Below are 18,890 nucleotides of genomic sequence, written 5' to 3' on the forward strand. Positions count from 1 at the left end.
TTCAAAAACAGTCTGAAAAAAGCAACACTTACCACAATAATATTCAAATGACTAAATATAAATCCTAGCACATCCACGCAGACCAGTCGTGTTGCCTGGGACTCATTGCAGTCTCGCCAATTGTTACATTTCGTGACGGTGTGCCCTTAATGATATAGTCCGGCAGCCAAATACCATAATTTAAGTGAATCTGTTTTTTTCGGTTAAAGTTTTTTTTTTTTTTTTTTGCTGTTTCTTGTTGCCAAGGGGTAACTCAATAAGATTAGAGAGGGTGCCCGGTGATATCCCTTGGGCAATTCTCAATATTAAGCCATTCTTGTCTTGTTTACAGATTTACATCTAATATGTAAACACAATGAAAAAGTAATTTTGAACCCGGCTTCATCCAATGTTCAGATTTTTTTTTACGTTTATGCAAATCAGCACATATTTAATTAGATTATGCCTAATTTGCATATTTAAACATTACATTTCAGATAACTTGTAATACATTTTTTCCATATCAATGTAAGTAATTAACTGGGGAAGTTTCATAGTGATATCTGATTTTACCCTGGCCTGTAGTGTCTCACCTTGTATTCAATCGGCTACATTGAACAAGAAAGGGTTAATATACAAAATTGCCAAGAGTCTAGATTCTGCAAAAAAAACTTTAACGACAAAACCAGGTCTGACCCCATGGCTGCCGGACTAATATCTGTATTAGCCTACATGAGTTTCAGACCTGGTTTTTCTTGGCGTTCTAAATTTTGTTGATGTGCCTGAACATTTTTTTTATTGACACGCCTGTGGGAGCGCATTGTTCATTTGACAACTCGTAAACTTACTTGAACTCTTGGCAGTAGGCCTAGCCTAAAATTATGGTGTAAGATGGGCTAGGAAAACGACTTGCGTCAAGCTTCGCTCCATGTGCTGGGTTAAGATAGGCCCATAATGTTGATTGAGAATTTCATGTGCCAATACCAGTCTGTAACAGAAAAAATGACCGATAGCTCCATGAATCACCATGACATTATATTGGTCCAAATGATGTGTTAGCATATGATGATAGGCCTATTAAATATCTCCAGAGCTGTTTGAAGGATCTTCATTTCAAACTTGGTATAGGCCTACTTGCTCATGATGAACCGACTTTACTAAGGTTGTGGGGTCATGCGCAGAAATGGAAATGCAATGTTTGCATATCTCCGAAGCAGTTTGAAGGATCTTCACTAGAGCAAGTTATATGAGAGCCTACGGGAGCACACAAAGAGTTTTAATTTGCTGTTGGCTGTTGAGCGCAAACGTCACCAACTTTCACTGAAAACGAAACTGAGTTTTGGAAAGCATCTAAAGAGAAGGAGGCGGATTCCCCCCGTCATTAAAGAAACGAGTTTGTAAGCCACGGCGATTTGTTCTCAGAAAACACTTGGACTGAATGAAGAATGCATCACAGTAGGCTATGCTATGTCTGATGGATTGTTTATGACTTTGTTGTTTAGTTATCTGGATTGGGCACATTGCCCCAGCACCAACACCTGCGACACATGGGAAGGATTAAACGCTAAGCATCAGTCTAAAAACAGCAAGGATACCTAATTGCCAGTATAGCCCAAGTTAGCATCAGAATATGGATTAATGAGAGGCTGAATTTGGAGGTAGGCGGGCTTCCGTATTATTTTCAGCTGAGAATAGCCTGCCTTGTTGTCGTTGTGAAGACGGGTCATATTTTTTACCTAAAGCGGCAGTCCGCCCATAGTCTACAGATGCTCGAATTATCAGCAAAATATCTGTTGACACTCTTAAGTAGGCTACAATTTATGTTTTTAGGTTAGGTTCGGATGTTCAGTAATTTCACATTTTACACGGTAAACTTGAATCAGATGATGCGTCTCTGTGGGCGGACTGTCCAAATACGACGGAGTATTAGGGACACATATGAAGAGAAAAATATTTTTTGCCATGACTAGATTAAACTCGCCATGTCGACATTAAACTCGACATTTCGAGAATAAAGTTCAAATATCATGTCGACTTTAATCTCGACGTGACCTGAACCTTATACCCCTTCCCCTTTTCCCGCACACACAGGCATGCATGAGTCTCTGATGTGTTTTCCTCAACTGTGAGGTACCGGTATTCCGTGTCATTATGAGTCTCTCTGGGCCATCCAGCTCTCAAGACACAGAGGCCAGGTACACTCGGTGTCAAACGAGTGGTTGAGAAGTACTGAACTCGCACAGTAACAGCAATCTATATGTTTGTGTTTTCATTCATTAATTTATTTTCTTGTGGGATAGATTAGCAATGACAAACATATTTGGTTACATGATGAAGAGTACTACTTTTCTAAATAAACACACACAAACCTATGATGGAGTATTAGGGTCACACATATGTTGATATTAAACTTGAAATTTCGAGAATAACGTTGAAATATCATGTCTACTTTAATATCGACCTTTTGTCTTTATTCTCGACATTCAAATCTAGTTATATAGTAATTGCTAAACCCAATTCTGCACTAAAATTTCACCAAATCATCTAGGCTACAGAAGCCATTTTGTTGAGTTGTCGGCCAACTGATTGAGTCTGATACTGACAGTCCAGATTAAGTGGCAGCTACTCTCTCACCAAACTTGTTTTGATGGCCATCAAAGATTAAAGTCAACATGTCGAGATTAAAGTCGACATAATATTTCAACTTTATTTGTCGAAATGTCAAGTTCAATGCCGACTTTAAAGGCAAAAATATTGGCAATTTTATTTTTCTTCATATGTGGCCCTAATACTCCGTTGAACAAAACTGAATTTAAAAATATAGAGAATAGCCTATTGTGTCCCTACCAAAGCTGAGATCAAACCTATGTGCTCAGGATGAACTAATAACACTGACAAACATATGCAGCTAAATTATATGTAGTAACTTAGAAATGAATAAACACAAACCCATGTACTGAATTTTTATTTGTGTGTGCGCCACCTTACTCTTTATTTGTAGGGAGCAGGAGAGATCTCATTCATCTGTGCTGAGCTGTATTTCTGCCAAGAGTGACCGCTCAATGGACCTGATATCCAACTTCAGGCAAAATTCTCTGGGACCCCAATCAGGTGGACGACAACAGATTTCAGCTCAAAACATGTAAGAGTAATATATAAACACTGCAAGTAATAAACTGACTTCATTCAATTCATTCATTCAATTCATTCATTCAATTCATACAAGTCTAACAGCGGAGCTACACCAGGCGTGCAATTGAAGCGTTTGTTAACAGAGAGTATGCTGTTAGCTTCCACTGAAACTGGCCAAACCAGATGTGAGAGCACTACATACATTGAAAAGAAATTAGACCAGTCTTCTAAAACTAATTTTACACTCCACACACTGAACACTTCAGTTGCGCTGCAGGTGTAGCTCGGCTGTAAAGGTGATGAACTAAAGACTGATAAATAATCAAACACAAACCCATTTCATATTCTGTGTTTTTATTTGTGTGTGTGCCACCTTACTCTGTATTTGTAGGGAGCAGGAGAGATCTCATTCACCTGTGCTGAGCTGTGTTTCTGCCAAGAGTGACCACTCAATGGACCTGCCATCCAACTTCAGGCAAAATTCTCTGGGACCCCAATCAGGTGGACAACAACAGATTTCAGCTGAAAGCATGTAAGAATTAGCCTGGCTGGTCCACCTAGATCACCTTTCAGGGAGATGCTAGTCTGTAACACCATAATTCACTAACATTTCCATCAGACCCTACAAAAAAATAGGGCCAATCAGTGACGAGAGGGGATGACGTTATAGTTTAAAAATTGAAAGTGGCTGTAGTAAACGGTAGTAGCAATTGCAGTCGGAAGAATGTGTACATTTATTTAAAATAAAGGTTGGCCTACATTGTTTCCTGACTGCCAATGCTGTTTGTTGTCAGTTTATAAAGTTTTGACAAATCATAAATTAACGTTAGGAATCCCTATTTAATATGATTGGTTAGGCTGGACCAATGATTTCAAAGTTAACTCAATGTCTACGTCCTTCACCAAGCTAATGTTGGAAACGTGTCCAAATCATGAGTCGTATGAATCTTTTCACGAAGGGAATGAGCTACCGTAATCGACTCTTTTCACAAAGTGAATGAGTCTGGTTTTAACCAGGCTATGCATATAAATATTACAGTAATTAAAACTGACTCCATTCATTCTTTTTCCACAAGTGTAACAGCGAGGCTACACCGTTTGTGGAGCGTATGCTGCAACAATTAGCTTCCACTGTAATCTCTGAACGCAGAACGCTTCAGTTGCACTCCAGGTGTAGCTGGGGATGAACAAATAACACTGGCAAACATATAAACTATATGTAGTAACTTAGAAAGAAATAAACACAAACCCATTTCATGTACTGAATTTTTATTTGTGTGTGCGCCACCTTACTCTTTATTTGTAGGGAGCAGGAGAGATCTCATTCACCTGTGCTGAGCTGTGTTTCTGCCAAGAGTGACCGCTCAATGGACCTGCCATCCAACTTCAGGCAAAATTCTCTGGCACCCCAATCAGGTGGACAACAACAGATTTCAGCTCAAAGCATGTAAGAGTAGTCTCATATATAAATATACCATAAATATACCATAAATATATCATTCATTTATTCGGCTATTTCATTCAATTAAATTTGCATGAAATAAGAAGACAAATTTTCCAACCTTCTACAAAAAAGTCTCTGCTTTTATTCACATCCACATCCACACACATCCATTTTGCCTTACAATGTCAGTGCTATGCTCATAAATGCCTTTAATTGTATGAATCAGAAACACACATCAACTTGAAGATCATGAAGATCTGAAGATGCTCCTGAAGAGGAAGTTTGAGTATGTAAATGAAGGCCAAGCAGAGTCAGGATGTCTGCTTAGTGATATCTATACCGAGCTCTACGTCACAGAGGGCATGGGTGGAGATGTGAACACTGAACACGAGATCAGACAAATCGAGATGCTGTCAAAGAGATCTACACTAACAGACACACCAGTCCACTGCAGCGACATCTTTAGACTCACATCCAAAACAGACGCACATGTCAGAGCTGTGCTGACGAGAGGAATCGCTGGTATTGGCAAGACCATCACCGTGCAGAAGTTCATCTTGGACTGGGCTGAGGGACGAGCCAATCAGGACGTCCATCTGTTGCTCCCGCTGCCCTTCCGGGAGCTCAACCTGCTGATGGAGAGTAAGCACAGCCTGGTTACCCTTGTGGAACACTTCACCACACAAAAAAGCGCCTTGCAGCTCTGCAACGCTGACAAATGCAAAATCATCTTTATCTTTGACGGCCTGGACGAGTGTCGACTTCCCCTGAGATTCTGTGAGAACTCGGCGGTGTGTGATGTCACAGAGGCCTGCTCTGTGGACGCTCTCTTGACGAGCCTGATGAAGGGCGCACTGCTCCCCTCCGCGCTCCTCTGGGTGACTTCTCGACCAGGAGCCGCCAACAAGATCCCCCCTGAGTATGTGCACCTCCTGACGGAGATCCGTGGCTTCAGCGATGCTCAGAAGGAGCAGTACTTCAGGAAGAAGATATCTGAGCCAAATTTGTGCAGGGAGGTGGTTTCACATGTGAAGGCGTCACGGAGCCTCTACATCATGTGTCACATTCCAGTCTTCTGCTGGATCTCCGCCATTGTTCTACAGCGAATACTCTCAGATGCAAATGCAAGGGAGATTCCCAAAACTCTCACTGAGATGTACACTCACTTCCTAATCACTCAGTCAAACACCAGAAATGAGAAATATGCAGTTGTCTCTGGGCTTCTAGACAGGGAAATGGTTCTCAAACTAGGCAAACTGGCCTTTCAACAGCTGGAGATGGGTAACCTGATCTTCTATGAAAGAGACCTGGCAGATTGTGGGATTGATGCTGAAGAGGCGTCAGTGTACTCGGGAGTCTGTACACAAATCTTCAGAGAGGAGCTCCCGTTGCACCATGGCAAGGTCTACTGCTTCGTCCACCTCAGCATTCAGGAGTTCCTTGCTGCTTTGTTCCTGTTTGTCTCTTTCGCCAGTCGTGGATCATATGTTGCAGATCAGTGTGTCCGACATCTCTGTGATGCGGAGAACTTGTCTGATCTCGAAAGGCACATGGTGGACAAGGCTCTGCAGAGTAAGAATGGACAACTGGATCTGTTCCTCCGCTTCCTGTTGGGCCTCTCTCTGGAAGCCACTCAGGGGCTCCTGCGATGCCTTATCCCCCAGCTAAGCCCCTGCCGTCTGGGCAGCGGGGACCAGACGGTCAGATACATCAAGCAAAAGATCAGGAAGAATGCAGGCACAGAGAAGACCATCAACCTCTTCTACTGCCTGAGGGAGTTGAAAGATCCCTCACTGGAGAAGGAGATCCAAAGTTACCTGAGCACGGGGTGTTTGTCCGGGGTGTGTCTGTCGCCCGCACAGTGGTCGGCGCTGGTTTTTGTGCTGCTGACCTCTGAGGAGGGGGAGCTGGAGGAGTTTGACTTGAAGAAGTACACCCGGTCAGAGGAGTGTCTGCTCAGCCTGCTGCCCTGTGTCAAAGCGTCCAGAACATCCCTGTGAGTACCTGCTACTTCAACACAAGAGCACCGTTTAGCTGTGGTCAGGGAAGGCAAGGCGGGATGCATTTATTTGGAAATGTGATTTGCAGAAGGGAGGGGAGTGGGGTTGGGTTACATTTTATCTGGCAGGATTCAATACAGTTCAATTTTATTTATATACGCCAAAACAGTTAATATTGTCTCAAGGTTTGTAGAGCCCAGAGGTGGAACCCTAGGGCACTGAGGCAGGACAATGGGGGCAAAATAATCTCCTTGACACCTTGAGCAGGAGGGGGATTGGTGATGGTGGGGGTGGGGGGGTTGACTGGGGTGGGTCCGGTAGAGAGATAGAGATGGCAAAAAGGAAGAAAGGAGAAGAAAGACTCAAATGTACACAGATGGGGACGTTTAATTTGTGGTACAACTGTATTTAACCTTTACCTAAAGCCTCTCACATTACATTTAAATAAATCTCTTCTCTCAGGTTGAATAAATGCAACCTGACTGACGAGTGTTGCCCAGCATTGGCCTCTGTGCTGCGTTCAACCACTTCCTGTCTGAGAGAGCTGGACCTGAGCATGAACAAGCTGTACGACTCAGGAGTGGAGCAGCTCTGTTCTGGCCTGCTGGACCCACACTGTAAACTGGAGACACTGAGGTGATGCTCATCTTTAATCTTGGCTGGCAAGGTTAAATACATGTAAATACTTGTAAATAACTTTGAAAATAGTGTATGCAATCACATTACAAGAATGATGATGATGATGATGATGTCAAGATGATGTCTGTGATATAAATTTATAAAAACTGTTCATCAAGACAGACATCCTGCACTGTATTGAAAGTAGAAATCAGATAGCTCAATGTAGACATCCTGCCATAATGTGTGGCTGGTTTCTGACTGCCTGCAGGTTGCTGGATTGCGGACTGACAGAAGAAGCATTTTCTCTTGTGGCTTCGGCCCTGAGATCTAACCCCTACCACCTGAGACTGTTGGATCTGGGCAAGAATATGCCTGGAGAGTCGGGAATCAAGCGACTGTGCTCTGTGTTCGTAGAGGAACCTCAGTGTGTGCTGGAGATCCTGATGTGAGTATATAGGCAGAAAACAACCAAACACATTGTCATGTAAAATTAACTAATCACATCATAATAGTGCTTACTATATTAACTCCTCATAAGTAATTTTACTGCTATGTTATTAGATTTATTTTATATGTATTACCAGTTCTTTGGAAGAAATTAGTCTGGGCATGAGCTTTTGTGGGTATGGGTGTAGATAGGATAGGATCTACTCTGCATGTTGATTACTCATAGGCAGTGTTGGGAGTAATGCGTTACAAAGTAACACGTTACTGTAATTCCACTACTTTTAATGGTAACTAGCATGTAACGAAGTATTTTTGTAAATCAAGTAACGCAATTACAAATATAACCGCAAGCGGTAATTTACGGGGTCCGAGCAAAACGAACATGAGGTAGCATAGCTTTTTAGTTTTACATATGCTTTGATTGTTTGGGCCCAATTGTTCAAAAGAAACGTGATCGGATTTCGGTTATCGGATTTCAGTTACCGGATTTCGGCTATCGGATTGGATCTTGAAAATGGCTTGTTCAAAGGGAAACAAGGATCCTGAAACTGGATTAGATCACATAATCTATTCTTGGTCTTGATCTGGATAAAACCTTCACTTTGCGTTGTTCAAAACTTTTGAGTTGGATTGGAATAAATTTGATGCATAAAATTAGGATTACCCTGTGCTGTAACGTTATAGTGTGCTAACCTCCACAACCTAATAGTATTCTAACAATACTCTATTCTACAGGACTATGCATTTGTCATGGATAAGATGAAAGGTCTGATAATGGAAGGCAGTGTTTCCCACAGAATGGAATTGTATTTGTGGTGGTAGGTGAAGGGGGGTGGGGGTGGGTTCTGTGTTAAGTCAATAAGATGAACAGCCTATAATTATACAGTTATACTTGCCTTGCACGACAAGTCCTGACTAGCTGTAACGTTATAGTGTGCTAACCTCCACAACCCAACAGTATTCTAACAGTATTCTATTCTAGTATGCTAACCTCCACAACCCAACTGAAGGAACTGTAGGGGGCGATGTGGGTCGAGGTAGAGTGAGTGTGTGGCGAGCAGGCAGAGCCTCGGTCAGAAGGCTCAATGGTATGGAGTGATGACACGGAGATGGCAGGTTTCGGTGCAACACAAGTTAACTTTATTTGAGTTTCATTTCATCTGTTCTTTTGTTCTTTACTTGTATGTGTGCTGCATCAAAGAGGAAACAAACAGAAAATGGAGTAATTAGTGAAATGGGGTAAATCAGTACAGATCCCAACTCACAAACAAACCAATTGACATTTGAACAATAAACTGAAATCATATGGCTATATAAGGTACAACTAAACAATACTTGACATCCCAAGTCAACCAACATCACCTTATCATCTCTCACATGGGACTCCAACACACCAAACCAACAAACAAAGACCTTAACTTTACACATGATGGCAGAGCTACTCTACAAACTGATAAACATCACAAAAGTCATAGTGAGGGTCATTAAAGTGATGACTTGCGTTAACTCAAAAACGCAAACAGAGCAGGACACACTGGAGTGCTGGGTTGAGATGAACAAAAGAGTGAACTGAGGGCGAGCAAACAATTTATCCTGGTCTGAGCCCCTGCTCCGGAGCTACAGGGTTTCCCAGCAGGTAAACTGGGTGTGGTTAGGTGGCAGAGCCAAACAATCCTGCAGTTTCTCCACAGCACTTTCACCTCAAGCCCTCCTTACACTGACAGACTTTGGAAAGATTTGGAAAAGATTTTTGAAAGACTACAGTCTTAGACCCTCTCACATCTAAAGACAAGTAGTAGAGTTTTAAGTCACAGACTATGATTTTGCAATGACTAGGGATCTTGCAGGGTCACTATTTACAAGACTGCAACACGATTCCTTTCAATTATTACCCATCGTGCAATAGATAAACAGGAACTGAAAATTATAGCCTACTAAACTCAAAGTCGTATTTTCGTGTTTCTGCAGCATTGTTTCATGCGTGACATCCTTAACCGATACAGAGTTGTTCTGTCACGTGGAAGAGCCGACTAAATATGTATAAGAAATTACAAATATTATAAGAATAACAAATAATTATAGGCTACAGCTGTGTCGGAGTCAATAAGATAAACAGCCTATACAATTATACTTGCCTTGCATTACAAGTCCATATTGACAAGTAGCTGTAATGTTATAGTGTGTTAACCTCCACAACCCAACAGCATTCTATTGTAGTATGCTAACATCCACAACCCAACAGTATTCTAACACTAATGCTTCAAGTGGGATTTGAACTCTCAACCTAAGGATTACCAGTACAAGGCACTGTACAATTATCCCCATACCAGTACAATTATCCCACTGAGCCACTGTCAATCCCACATATTGGCCAGTCACATTCACATGGTGAAAATGTGTATTGGTAAACATACAACAAGAAAAACTCCAAGCATACATTTGACAATAAAATGAAGGGCTTTCCTAAAAGAGTACACCTGAAACCATTTTGAAATTCTGGGGCAATTAGACATTTGTAGAGAAGAATACTAATGGATGAAGTATAAATATGATAGACATAATGATGAAGGAAAAATAGTAAACAAAGAAGTTCCCCTGAATGTCAGAGTGTCTCGGCATTCTGATTCTTGGCAACTGATGAGTGTGGATGTTGATTGGCTGATGTCATTCAGGTGCTGTTCAATGGTGTGAATCTTAAATGACCAATAGCATCTGCAGCTTGATCCTAAAGTTCTAACGGGGATTCGAACACTCAACCTAAGAAACACCAGTACAAGGCATTATCCCACTGAGCCACTAACAATCATACACATTGGGCAGTCACATTCACATGGTGAAAATGTGTGTTGGTAAACACACAAGAAAAACTCCAAGCATACATTTGACAATAAAATGAAGGGCTTTCCTGAAAGAGTACACCTGAAATCTTTTTGAAATTCTGGGGCAATTAGACATTGGTAGAGAAGAACACTAATGGATGAAATATAAATATGATAGACTTAATGATGAAGGAAAAATAGTGAACAAAGAAGTTCCCGTAAATGTCAGTGTGTCTCGGCATTCTGATTCTTGGCAACTAATGACTGTGTATGTTGATTGCCTGATGTCATTCAGGTGCTGTTCAATGGTGTGAATCTTCAATAACCAATAGTATTCGAGCTAGAGCCTAAAACACTACCGGGGATTCGAACTCTCAACCTAACAAACACCAGCACTAGGCATTATCCCACTGAGCCACTGCCAATCCTAAATAATGGGCAGTCACATTCACATGGTGAAAATGTGTGTTGGCAAACACACAACATCAAGAAAATTCCTAGCATACATTTGACAATAGAATTAAGGGCTTTATAAAAAAGAGTACAGATCTGAAAATGTGCACTGTTAATGGTATCCAAATAATGATGGTTGTGTGGTTGTTCTCCAAGGGAAAAAAAATACTCATAGGAATATAGGTGATATAGGAGAAATGGGCTGATTGGTCGAACTTTATTGGTCTATATCTCTGAAATGGAACAACATATCCAAATTCTTTTGATAACTTTTGTGAGGCTTCGTCTAAACATTGTCTGTGAGAATTTTGGTGAAGATTTGATAATTTTTGAAGCCTGTGAAACTTTTTATGATGTTTGGCTTTTCTCTGAAATTGTGGCAAAAGTAAACATTTTTAGAGCATAAAACCAGGGTGAAAAATATTAATCTAAATGTAGAGATTAATATGATGAAAGAATTTTGAGTCTAGGTCAATCTGGTAAGGAGAAATAAGCATTTTTGACAAGAGCGCCACCTTTGGGTGCAGTACCCCAAATTTTGGGTTATGGGTAGTGGGGGTGTGTGAAACTTTTTATAATGTTTGGCTTTTCCATGAAATTGTGTCAAAAGTAAACATTTTTAGACCATAAGACCAGGGCCAAAAAATGCATCTTTAGAGATTAATATTATGAAAGAATTTTGAGTCTAGGTCAATCTGGTAAGGAGAAATTAGCATAATTAACTTTTTTTCCAATAGCGCCATCTTTGGGTGCAGTACCCCAAATTTTGGGTTATGGGTAGAGGAGGGTACTGGTAACCATACCTGAAAATTTGAAAAGTTTTGGAGTTACGGTTTAGGCTGCAGTATGACTTTTACAGAATTTTGGCCAAAATCGAACGGTACAGTTCAAGGAACCAGCTGTGGAATATCCATCCATGTCTCAGCTCAAATTTTATTTTAAGTTCACGTTAAGATCTTAAAAATAGCCAACGCTACTCTCACAGAATTTTGGCCAAAAATGAACGGTACAGAAACAATAGGGGTCCTGCAGCTACGCTGCTCGGACCCCTAATTACTGAAATTTCAAAGAGTTAGCTACTTCCGTTATTCTGTTGACCTTGAATGAACGACTGCAGACAAGATGACAGATGCACATTTGCTGCTTCTGATCTAACGTCTCCCGACCTTAGCTGTGTTTCCAGCGATTGTGTTTCATGTTTAGATTCCAGATGCATTCTTTACAGTTAATAGGAGCCTCCTCACATTCCTCCTTATTTCGTATTAAACACACAAGAGTGCATTAGGCTACAATTTAAATGGGCATCTTAAAGGAATTATCCGGAGTAAAATGCACTTTAGATCAATTTACGGATGATTGGGAGTACATATGTTGAGTTGACATCAAAATCATGTCATTCGGATGTGTTTTGAGAAAGTTCGATTTTACCGTTTTTAGTCAAAACTCGTTAGCCTGGAAGTGACCAGGGCAACTCATTTCGCCGCTACAAAACGCTATTTTTATACCTCTTCTACAGTTCCAAACAACATTACACTTACATGGTAGTGAGTAGAGGGTCCCTAAAGCCAAACCGAAGTATCCCGAGGTCTTTATGTGGTCGGATAGAGAGTCCAGAATGAATTTCATCAAGCCAGTACCTTTCCGGAAACCTTCTGCATAGTGCGCGACAAACCCAAACCCTCGGATGCGCATTTGAACTGATTTCGGTAGGTCAGCACTTGTGCAGCGCAGGCTTTTCCCAAACTGGTGGTGCTTAAAATGCTATGTAGCCTAATACAACTGTGTTCAAAGCAGGATGAGGATAACCTAAGGTTGTATGTGTGTGTGAGCAGACAATAACTGCTTTGAAAATAGGCCATTTAACATTGTTTCACATTACATCCCATTGAACTCATTCCATGTAGCCTACAGAAGGATTGCAATAATAATGATAATAATAACTTTTTATTTATAATAACTTATAAATAATAATTAGGCTACTATATTGCAGAATTCAGTGTCAGTGCACCACCATGTAGTATTACTAGTAGTAGTAGTAGAAGGCAAGCAGTAGGCAGTGTACTGTACATATCTTTCAAACCTCCTAGATGTTGAGGGTGGCGCAAAACAAGGTCAGGGAAGCCTTCATGCATTGTAGAATGTTTTGTGGTCGGAAAAAGTTTGAGAAATCATGCGCAAGGCTATTGATTTGAAGGCCCGTTGAAACTACAATAAATAGGTCTAAAAATTAGGTTTATTGTGTGTGACTGTTCAGTACTGTTCATATTGACATTTTAAAAGCAGACTTAAAAGTAACTCAAAACTTTCTCTAGTAACTAATTACTTTTGATATACAGTAATTGGTAAGGTAATTCAATTACTTTTGAAAGAAGTAACTAGTAACTGTAACTAATTACTAATTTTCAGTAACTTGCCCAACACTGCTCATAGGACCGGTCTTGGCTGCAGTGACACAATCAAAACTCTGATGCATTTTGACTAACCAGCAATTGCCAGGTAGTAGCCAAAAGCCCATGTATGTCCCTTCATATACTCTGTCTGCAGGATTGCAAGGTGTGCTGTTAAAGAAGAGGACTGTATGTGTTTAGCCACTGTTCTGGGATCAGACACATCCCGACTGAAAGTGCTCGATCTGAGTCTGAATGAGCCAGAGGACACAGGTGTGAAGCTGCTCTCTGATGCCCTTCAGCACAGCAAACTCCAGTCATTAAAGTGAGAGTTTCACACAGTTTTATAGTTTATTTTTGTTTTGTTTTAGGGTTTCATTTTTAGGGTTTTCGGAGCTCACCAGTTCGGATAATCAGTTTAATTTAGTTTGAATGTATACTATCATGTGCCTAATAAACACACAGTAACTGTAACTTTTTATTTTGTTTGTGTGTCAGACTAAGGAACTGTAATCTGACCGAGACAAGCTGCGAGGCTCTGGCCATGGCCTTGTCCTCAGAGATGTGTAGCCTGGCAAAGCTGGACTTAAAGGAAAATGATTTAAAGGATTCAGGCATAAAGCAGATGTGTTCTGCCATTAAGGCTCTGCAGTGTAAACTGAGTCTGCTGTGGTAAGTCAGTTACTGTACGTAGGAGAGGTTACATGTATTTGACTTAAGTGCTTTGTTGCACATCAACATTTCAAAATTTCAAAATTAATCAACAAGCAGTAACATATAATTTATTGTTCTCAGTTCTCAGTTTCTATGAGTATTATATATGATTTCAATATAATTTTAAGTAAGTAATTGCATTCAAATGTCTTGAGTGTGTTTCTGCCTCTTAGCCTTTCAGACTGTAGAATCACAGAAGTGGGGATCCGTGCTTTGGCCTCGGCTCTGAGATCAAACCCAAGTCACCTGCGAGACCTTGATCTCAGTCGTAATGATCTTGGAGACACAGGGCTGGAGGAGCTCTCCTTATTCCTGCAGGAGCCAGGGTGCAGACTGGAAAACCTCAAGTGAGAGAGAGTTTATGTTTTTACAGAGGAGAAATGTGTTTCGTACACGTATGTGTGTTAAATTTTAGAAACAAAATGAGGTAAATTAATGCAGTTTTTGGTCTAACTCTAACTGCTCCTATTGACTTTGTTTTGGTCTCAAACAAAAATGAAAACATAGTCCACCTCACGTTTTTTAAAAGTGGCAAAGCATGTTCTGTTTAATCGTTGACTTAGTGAAGTGCTCTGCACTCAGCCTGTGCATGTATATGAGTGTCAGCCTGTGTGATTGGATATCTATATACAGAAATAAGGAAGCGCGCTCAACACCCTGTAGTACTTCAACTAGGGATATCTATATACAGTAAATCGCTAACTTCTTGCTGTGTTGTGTATCAGTCTGTGTGATTGTGACCTGACAGAGGAGAGCTGCTCCGCTCTGGCCTCTGCCCTCACCTCCGACTCCTCGGCTCTCAGAGAGCTGGACTTGAGCCGCAACCCGCTGGGAGATTCAGGAGCCACAGAGCTCTCTGGTGCTATAGCTCATCCACACTGCCATCTGGAGAAGCTCAGGTAAGCACACTGCACACAATAATGTGGTCATGATTCAACCTTATTCATTACACGTGTATTACTGCATATACAGCAGTTATATATTTACACACAATGGTAATCACCAACATATGTAAATAGCAAATTAAGCCAGAAGTATCTTGTTTTTGTCGTTGTAGACTGGTTGGCTGTGAGATCGGAGAAGAAGGTGGTACATCTCTGGCCTTGGCCCTTGGGTCAAACGGTTCAGACCTGCGGTCTCTGGACCTGAGTGGAAACCTACTGGGAGACGTTGTCATGAAACCTCTGTCTACTGCACTTAGAGATTCAGGGTGTAAACTCAAGAGCTTAAGGTGAATAATGTGAATAGTTCAGTGTGTATAGTGGGTATCAGTTGATATTACTAGATATTATTAGATTGGGTATTGGCATTGATTAATAAAGTTATTTACCTGTAAAATTATTATGTTGAGTGCCATTGTTTATTTCCTGAACTTACACCTAAATTAAAAAGTAACAGTGTGAAAGACTGAGATCCCTTATCAACTGGCATTTGTTTAAAATAAAGTATGCACAATGTTTTCAATGTTAAAATAATCTTTCCTGACAGCATGTCTGAGCATATAGGAGATTTGCAGTATCCGAATAATGCTCTTTTCTGACAGCATATCGGAGTGTGGTATCACAGGAGAGGGTTGCGTTCCACTGGCTGAAGCACTGAGCTCTGGAACGTCCCACCTCAAAAAACTGGATATGACCGGAAACAAACTACGGCAAGAGGGAGTACGTCTCCTCTCAGCCCACAGATCAACACTCAAGTCTCTCCTGTGAGAATTAATACATGATTAATTGAATTTAATTACCAATCAATTAATACTATTAAATCCAATGTAATTACTCATTCAATTTATGAAATTGGAATGACAAATATTAGCCATCAAGCTTGTTTTTTCCTCTGGGTCTCTACCTTCTGTCCTCTCTCCAGGTTGTCTGAGGTGCGCCCTAAGTATAAGGACATTGAATCTCTGGCCGTGGCCCTGAGAGGAGGGGAGCTGCGAGAGCTGGATCTGAGTCATAAGGAGCTGGATGATTCAGGCCTAGAGATCATCGCCAAGGCCCTGAGGACGCCTGATTGCAGACTGGAGACCCTCAGGTGACCCAGCAGGAATTCAATCTTTTCCCATGTATGAACAGAATGCTGGATATTGAATTGTTTTTCTCAAATACACAATTTGAATGATCATTTGAGTTGTCACAGTGGATATTAAATCAAAAACCAAAACCAAAGTGGATATTAAGGTAGCATCATGCTAATATTGTGGTTGTGTGTGTGTGTGTGTGTGTGTGCCCAGGTTGTACAATAATAAGATCAGCAGTGCTGGCTGTGTCGCCATGGTGTCCACCCTGAGGGAGAATCCTCAGCACCTGCTGGAGCTGGACCTGAGTGGAAATGAGCCTGGAGATGACGGTGTGGAGCTGCTCGCCTCTGCCCTCAGAGAACAGCACTGCCGACTACACACACTCAAGTGAGAATTACACACAGAACTACATACAAATACACGCTAATTTAGTCACATGCAAATACCGTACTCAAGTTGCAAAAATTCATTGTGGTCTATCCTGATGACACTTTTTTCTACCATGTGTCCATTCAAGTGATTGATATTCATTTGTCCATGTCCCTATCTCTCCTTGTCTGTTTATTTTGCTCATGAGGTTGAATGAGTGTAACTTGACGAAGAGCAGTTGTGCAGCTGTGGCCTCTGTTCTCAAGGGCTCCCATCTTAAAGAGCTGGCACTGAGTCATAACAACCTCGGTGACTCTGGAGTGAAGCTTCTGTCTGAGGAATTACAGCATGCCACCTGCACACTGGAGGCTCTCAGGTGAGCGTTCTCAGTTAACATCACCAATCACAATCTCTAATCCAGTGCATCTCACTTTGAGCATTGAGATACAGGGACAATGTTTTAGCATACAAAGACTTGCATGAACCATGCATGAGGTTAAATCAGGGGCACAATGGTGGCTATACAAATAACCATTTGGGATCAAACTCACAACCTGATACTGTCTGTATACTAGAGTAGACACAGTATGATGTCCGTAAAGTTTTTAGTGTACAACAATGTAAAAGATAATGATAAAGTCAGACAGACAAACCCATATACATTAGTGAAATGTGTTGTATACAAATGCCATAACACCCATGGTAAAGCACAATCTAGTCTTTCTGATGTAAAACCAGCACAAGTCCCCTAGTCCCTTACACTTCCTCCCCTCTCTCCCTCTAGTCTGGCTAGCTGTGGCGTCACACAGGAGGGATGTGCTTGTCTGGCCTCAGCTCTGAGGTCAAACCCTGGACACCTACAGCAGCTGGACCTGACTGGTAATGCTCTGGGTGACCAGGGCAGGGCGCTGTTACTCTCTCTGCAGCAGGATCCAGGCTATAGGTTGGACAAACTCAGGTGGGTGTATTAAAAGTGGACTGTATTAACGGAGTAATTTGTGATTAGAAACCAAATTGCTTCTTGTCACATTCAGCTAATTGTGTAAATGGAAAGCAAACATTGTGGGCTAGACTGTAAACAATTACAGCCAATCAATACATTACTGAAGGAGGACGGAAGGGATATTAAGAATCATTTGATTGGTTTAATTGATTGGTGAGCTTGTATGCCAACAGTTTTTGCTAGACTCTTGGACTGTACCTGGACAGTCCATTAAATGCACTAGCATGACACTGTTTCTGTGTTGCATCTCCTGTGGCAGCCTCTAGAGGGCAATCTTTTCCCTAAGAAATGAGAAGAAAGATGGTCCATCCTAACTAAACCACAGAAGTGGGTTCCAGAAGACCCCAACCTCTCATCTCACCAAGGAAGATACATGGAGGATACACAAAATAAGATCCCAGACATAAACTGCTGGTCATTCTACGCAACTGATCATTTGGCCTTTTTCTTAATGTGACTACGGTGCCTATCCTCATCATTGTTGTCAAGTCAAGTCAAGTCAAGTCAAGTTTATTTATATAGCACATTTCATACACAGAGGTCATTCAATGTGCTTTACATAAACAAAACCAAACAATAATAACAAATAAAAGCATAGAAGGGCAATATAGTCAAAGAATAGTTAAAAGGTAAAGATCATAATAAAAAGAAAACATAAAACACAAGGTAAAATCATTTAAAAATAAAGAATAATTAGTAAGCAAAAACAAAGGCAAAAGTAGTAAAAAAAGTAATAAAAGACAAAGTAGAATAATTATCGAGGCAGATTCAGAATTTGTAACTCGGCACAGTTAGCAGAAAGCGTCTGAGAACAGTTTGGTCTTAAGTCTAGATTTAAAACTGGCTACAGTTGGGGCCTTTTTAATGTCATCCGAAAGTTGGTTCCACAGCTGAGCCGCATAGCAGCTAAAAGCTGCTTCACCATGTTTAGTTCTAACTGTAGGTTTTACTAGCAGGTTTTTCACCTGGGACCTGAGAGGACGAGAAGGTGTGTACTGCTGAAGCATGTCTGACAAGTATTTAGGTCCTGCTCCATTTACTGATTTATAAACAAGCAATAGTGCTTTAAAGTCAATTCTGTGACTTACTGGAAGCCAGTGCAAGGACTTAAGAATTGGAGTAATGTGGTCAGTTCTTTTAGTTTTTGTTAGAGTCCTAGCTGCTGCATTTTGTATCACCTGAAGCTGTTTAATAGTCTTTTTAGGAAGGCCTGTGAACAGTCCATTGCAGTAATCAACCCTGCTGGAGATAAATGCATGAAATGAGTTTTTCTAAGTCATGTTTTGACATCAGCCCTCTGAGTTTGACAATATTTTTGAGGTGGTAAAAAGCTGATTTAGTTATCGCTTTCATGTGGCTGTCTTGTTGTAAAGAAGTTACTTTTAAAAAGTAGTGTTTGCTCGTAACTCGTTACTTCTTAAAAAAGTAACCCGTTACTTTACTTAGTTACCCTCTATGGAAAGTAACTTTTTACGTTACTTGTTACTTTTACGTTATTTTTATGT

The 18,890-nt window shown here is 40.9% G+C and overlaps 1 protein-coding gene across 11 annotated transcripts; it reads left to right on the forward strand.

Moving 5' to 3' along the window:
- The first annotated feature begins 1,227 nt into the window (after positions 1 to 1,227).
- Positions 1,228 to 17,946, forward strand: LOC121723224 (NACHT, LRR and PYD domains-containing protein 3-like). Of its 11 annotated transcripts, XM_042108695.1 has the most exons (20): positions 1,245 to 1,376; positions 1,482 to 1,637; positions 2,071 to 2,174; positions 2,981 to 3,121; positions 3,503 to 3,643; positions 4,418 to 4,558; positions 4,782 to 6,551; positions 7,018 to 7,191; positions 7,445 to 7,621; positions 13,440 to 13,607; positions 13,781 to 13,954; positions 14,170 to 14,343; positions 14,722 to 14,895; positions 15,054 to 15,227; positions 15,540 to 15,701; positions 15,860 to 16,027; positions 16,227 to 16,400; positions 16,591 to 16,758; positions 17,167 to 17,340; positions 17,645 to 17,946. In XM_042108695.1, exons 3-20 carry the CDS (start codon positions 2,131 to 2,133, stop codon positions 17,649 to 17,651), a joined length of 4,305 nt encoding a protein of 1,434 aa, XP_041964629.1. In that variant the 5' UTR covers positions 1,245 to 1,376; positions 1,482 to 1,637; positions 2,071 to 2,130; the 3' UTR covers positions 17,652 to 17,946. The 11 variants fall into 11 exon arrangements, with proteins under 11 accessions (XP_041964639.1, XP_041964629.1, XP_041964628.1 ...); XM_042108694.1 differs by having other exon boundaries at positions 1,288 to 1,542; positions 2,070 to 2,174; XM_042108696.1 differs by lacking the exon at positions 1,482 to 1,637 and having other exon boundaries at positions 1,288 to 1,434.
- Positions 17,947 to 18,890: the final 944 nt, after the last annotated feature.

This window comes from Alosa sapidissima, chromosome 11, assembly GCF_018492685.1.
Source record: "Alosa sapidissima isolate fAloSap1 chromosome 11, fAloSap1.pri, whole genome shotgun sequence".
Classification (NCBI taxonomy): Eukaryota; Metazoa; Chordata; class Actinopteri; order Clupeiformes; family Clupeidae; genus Alosa; species Alosa sapidissima.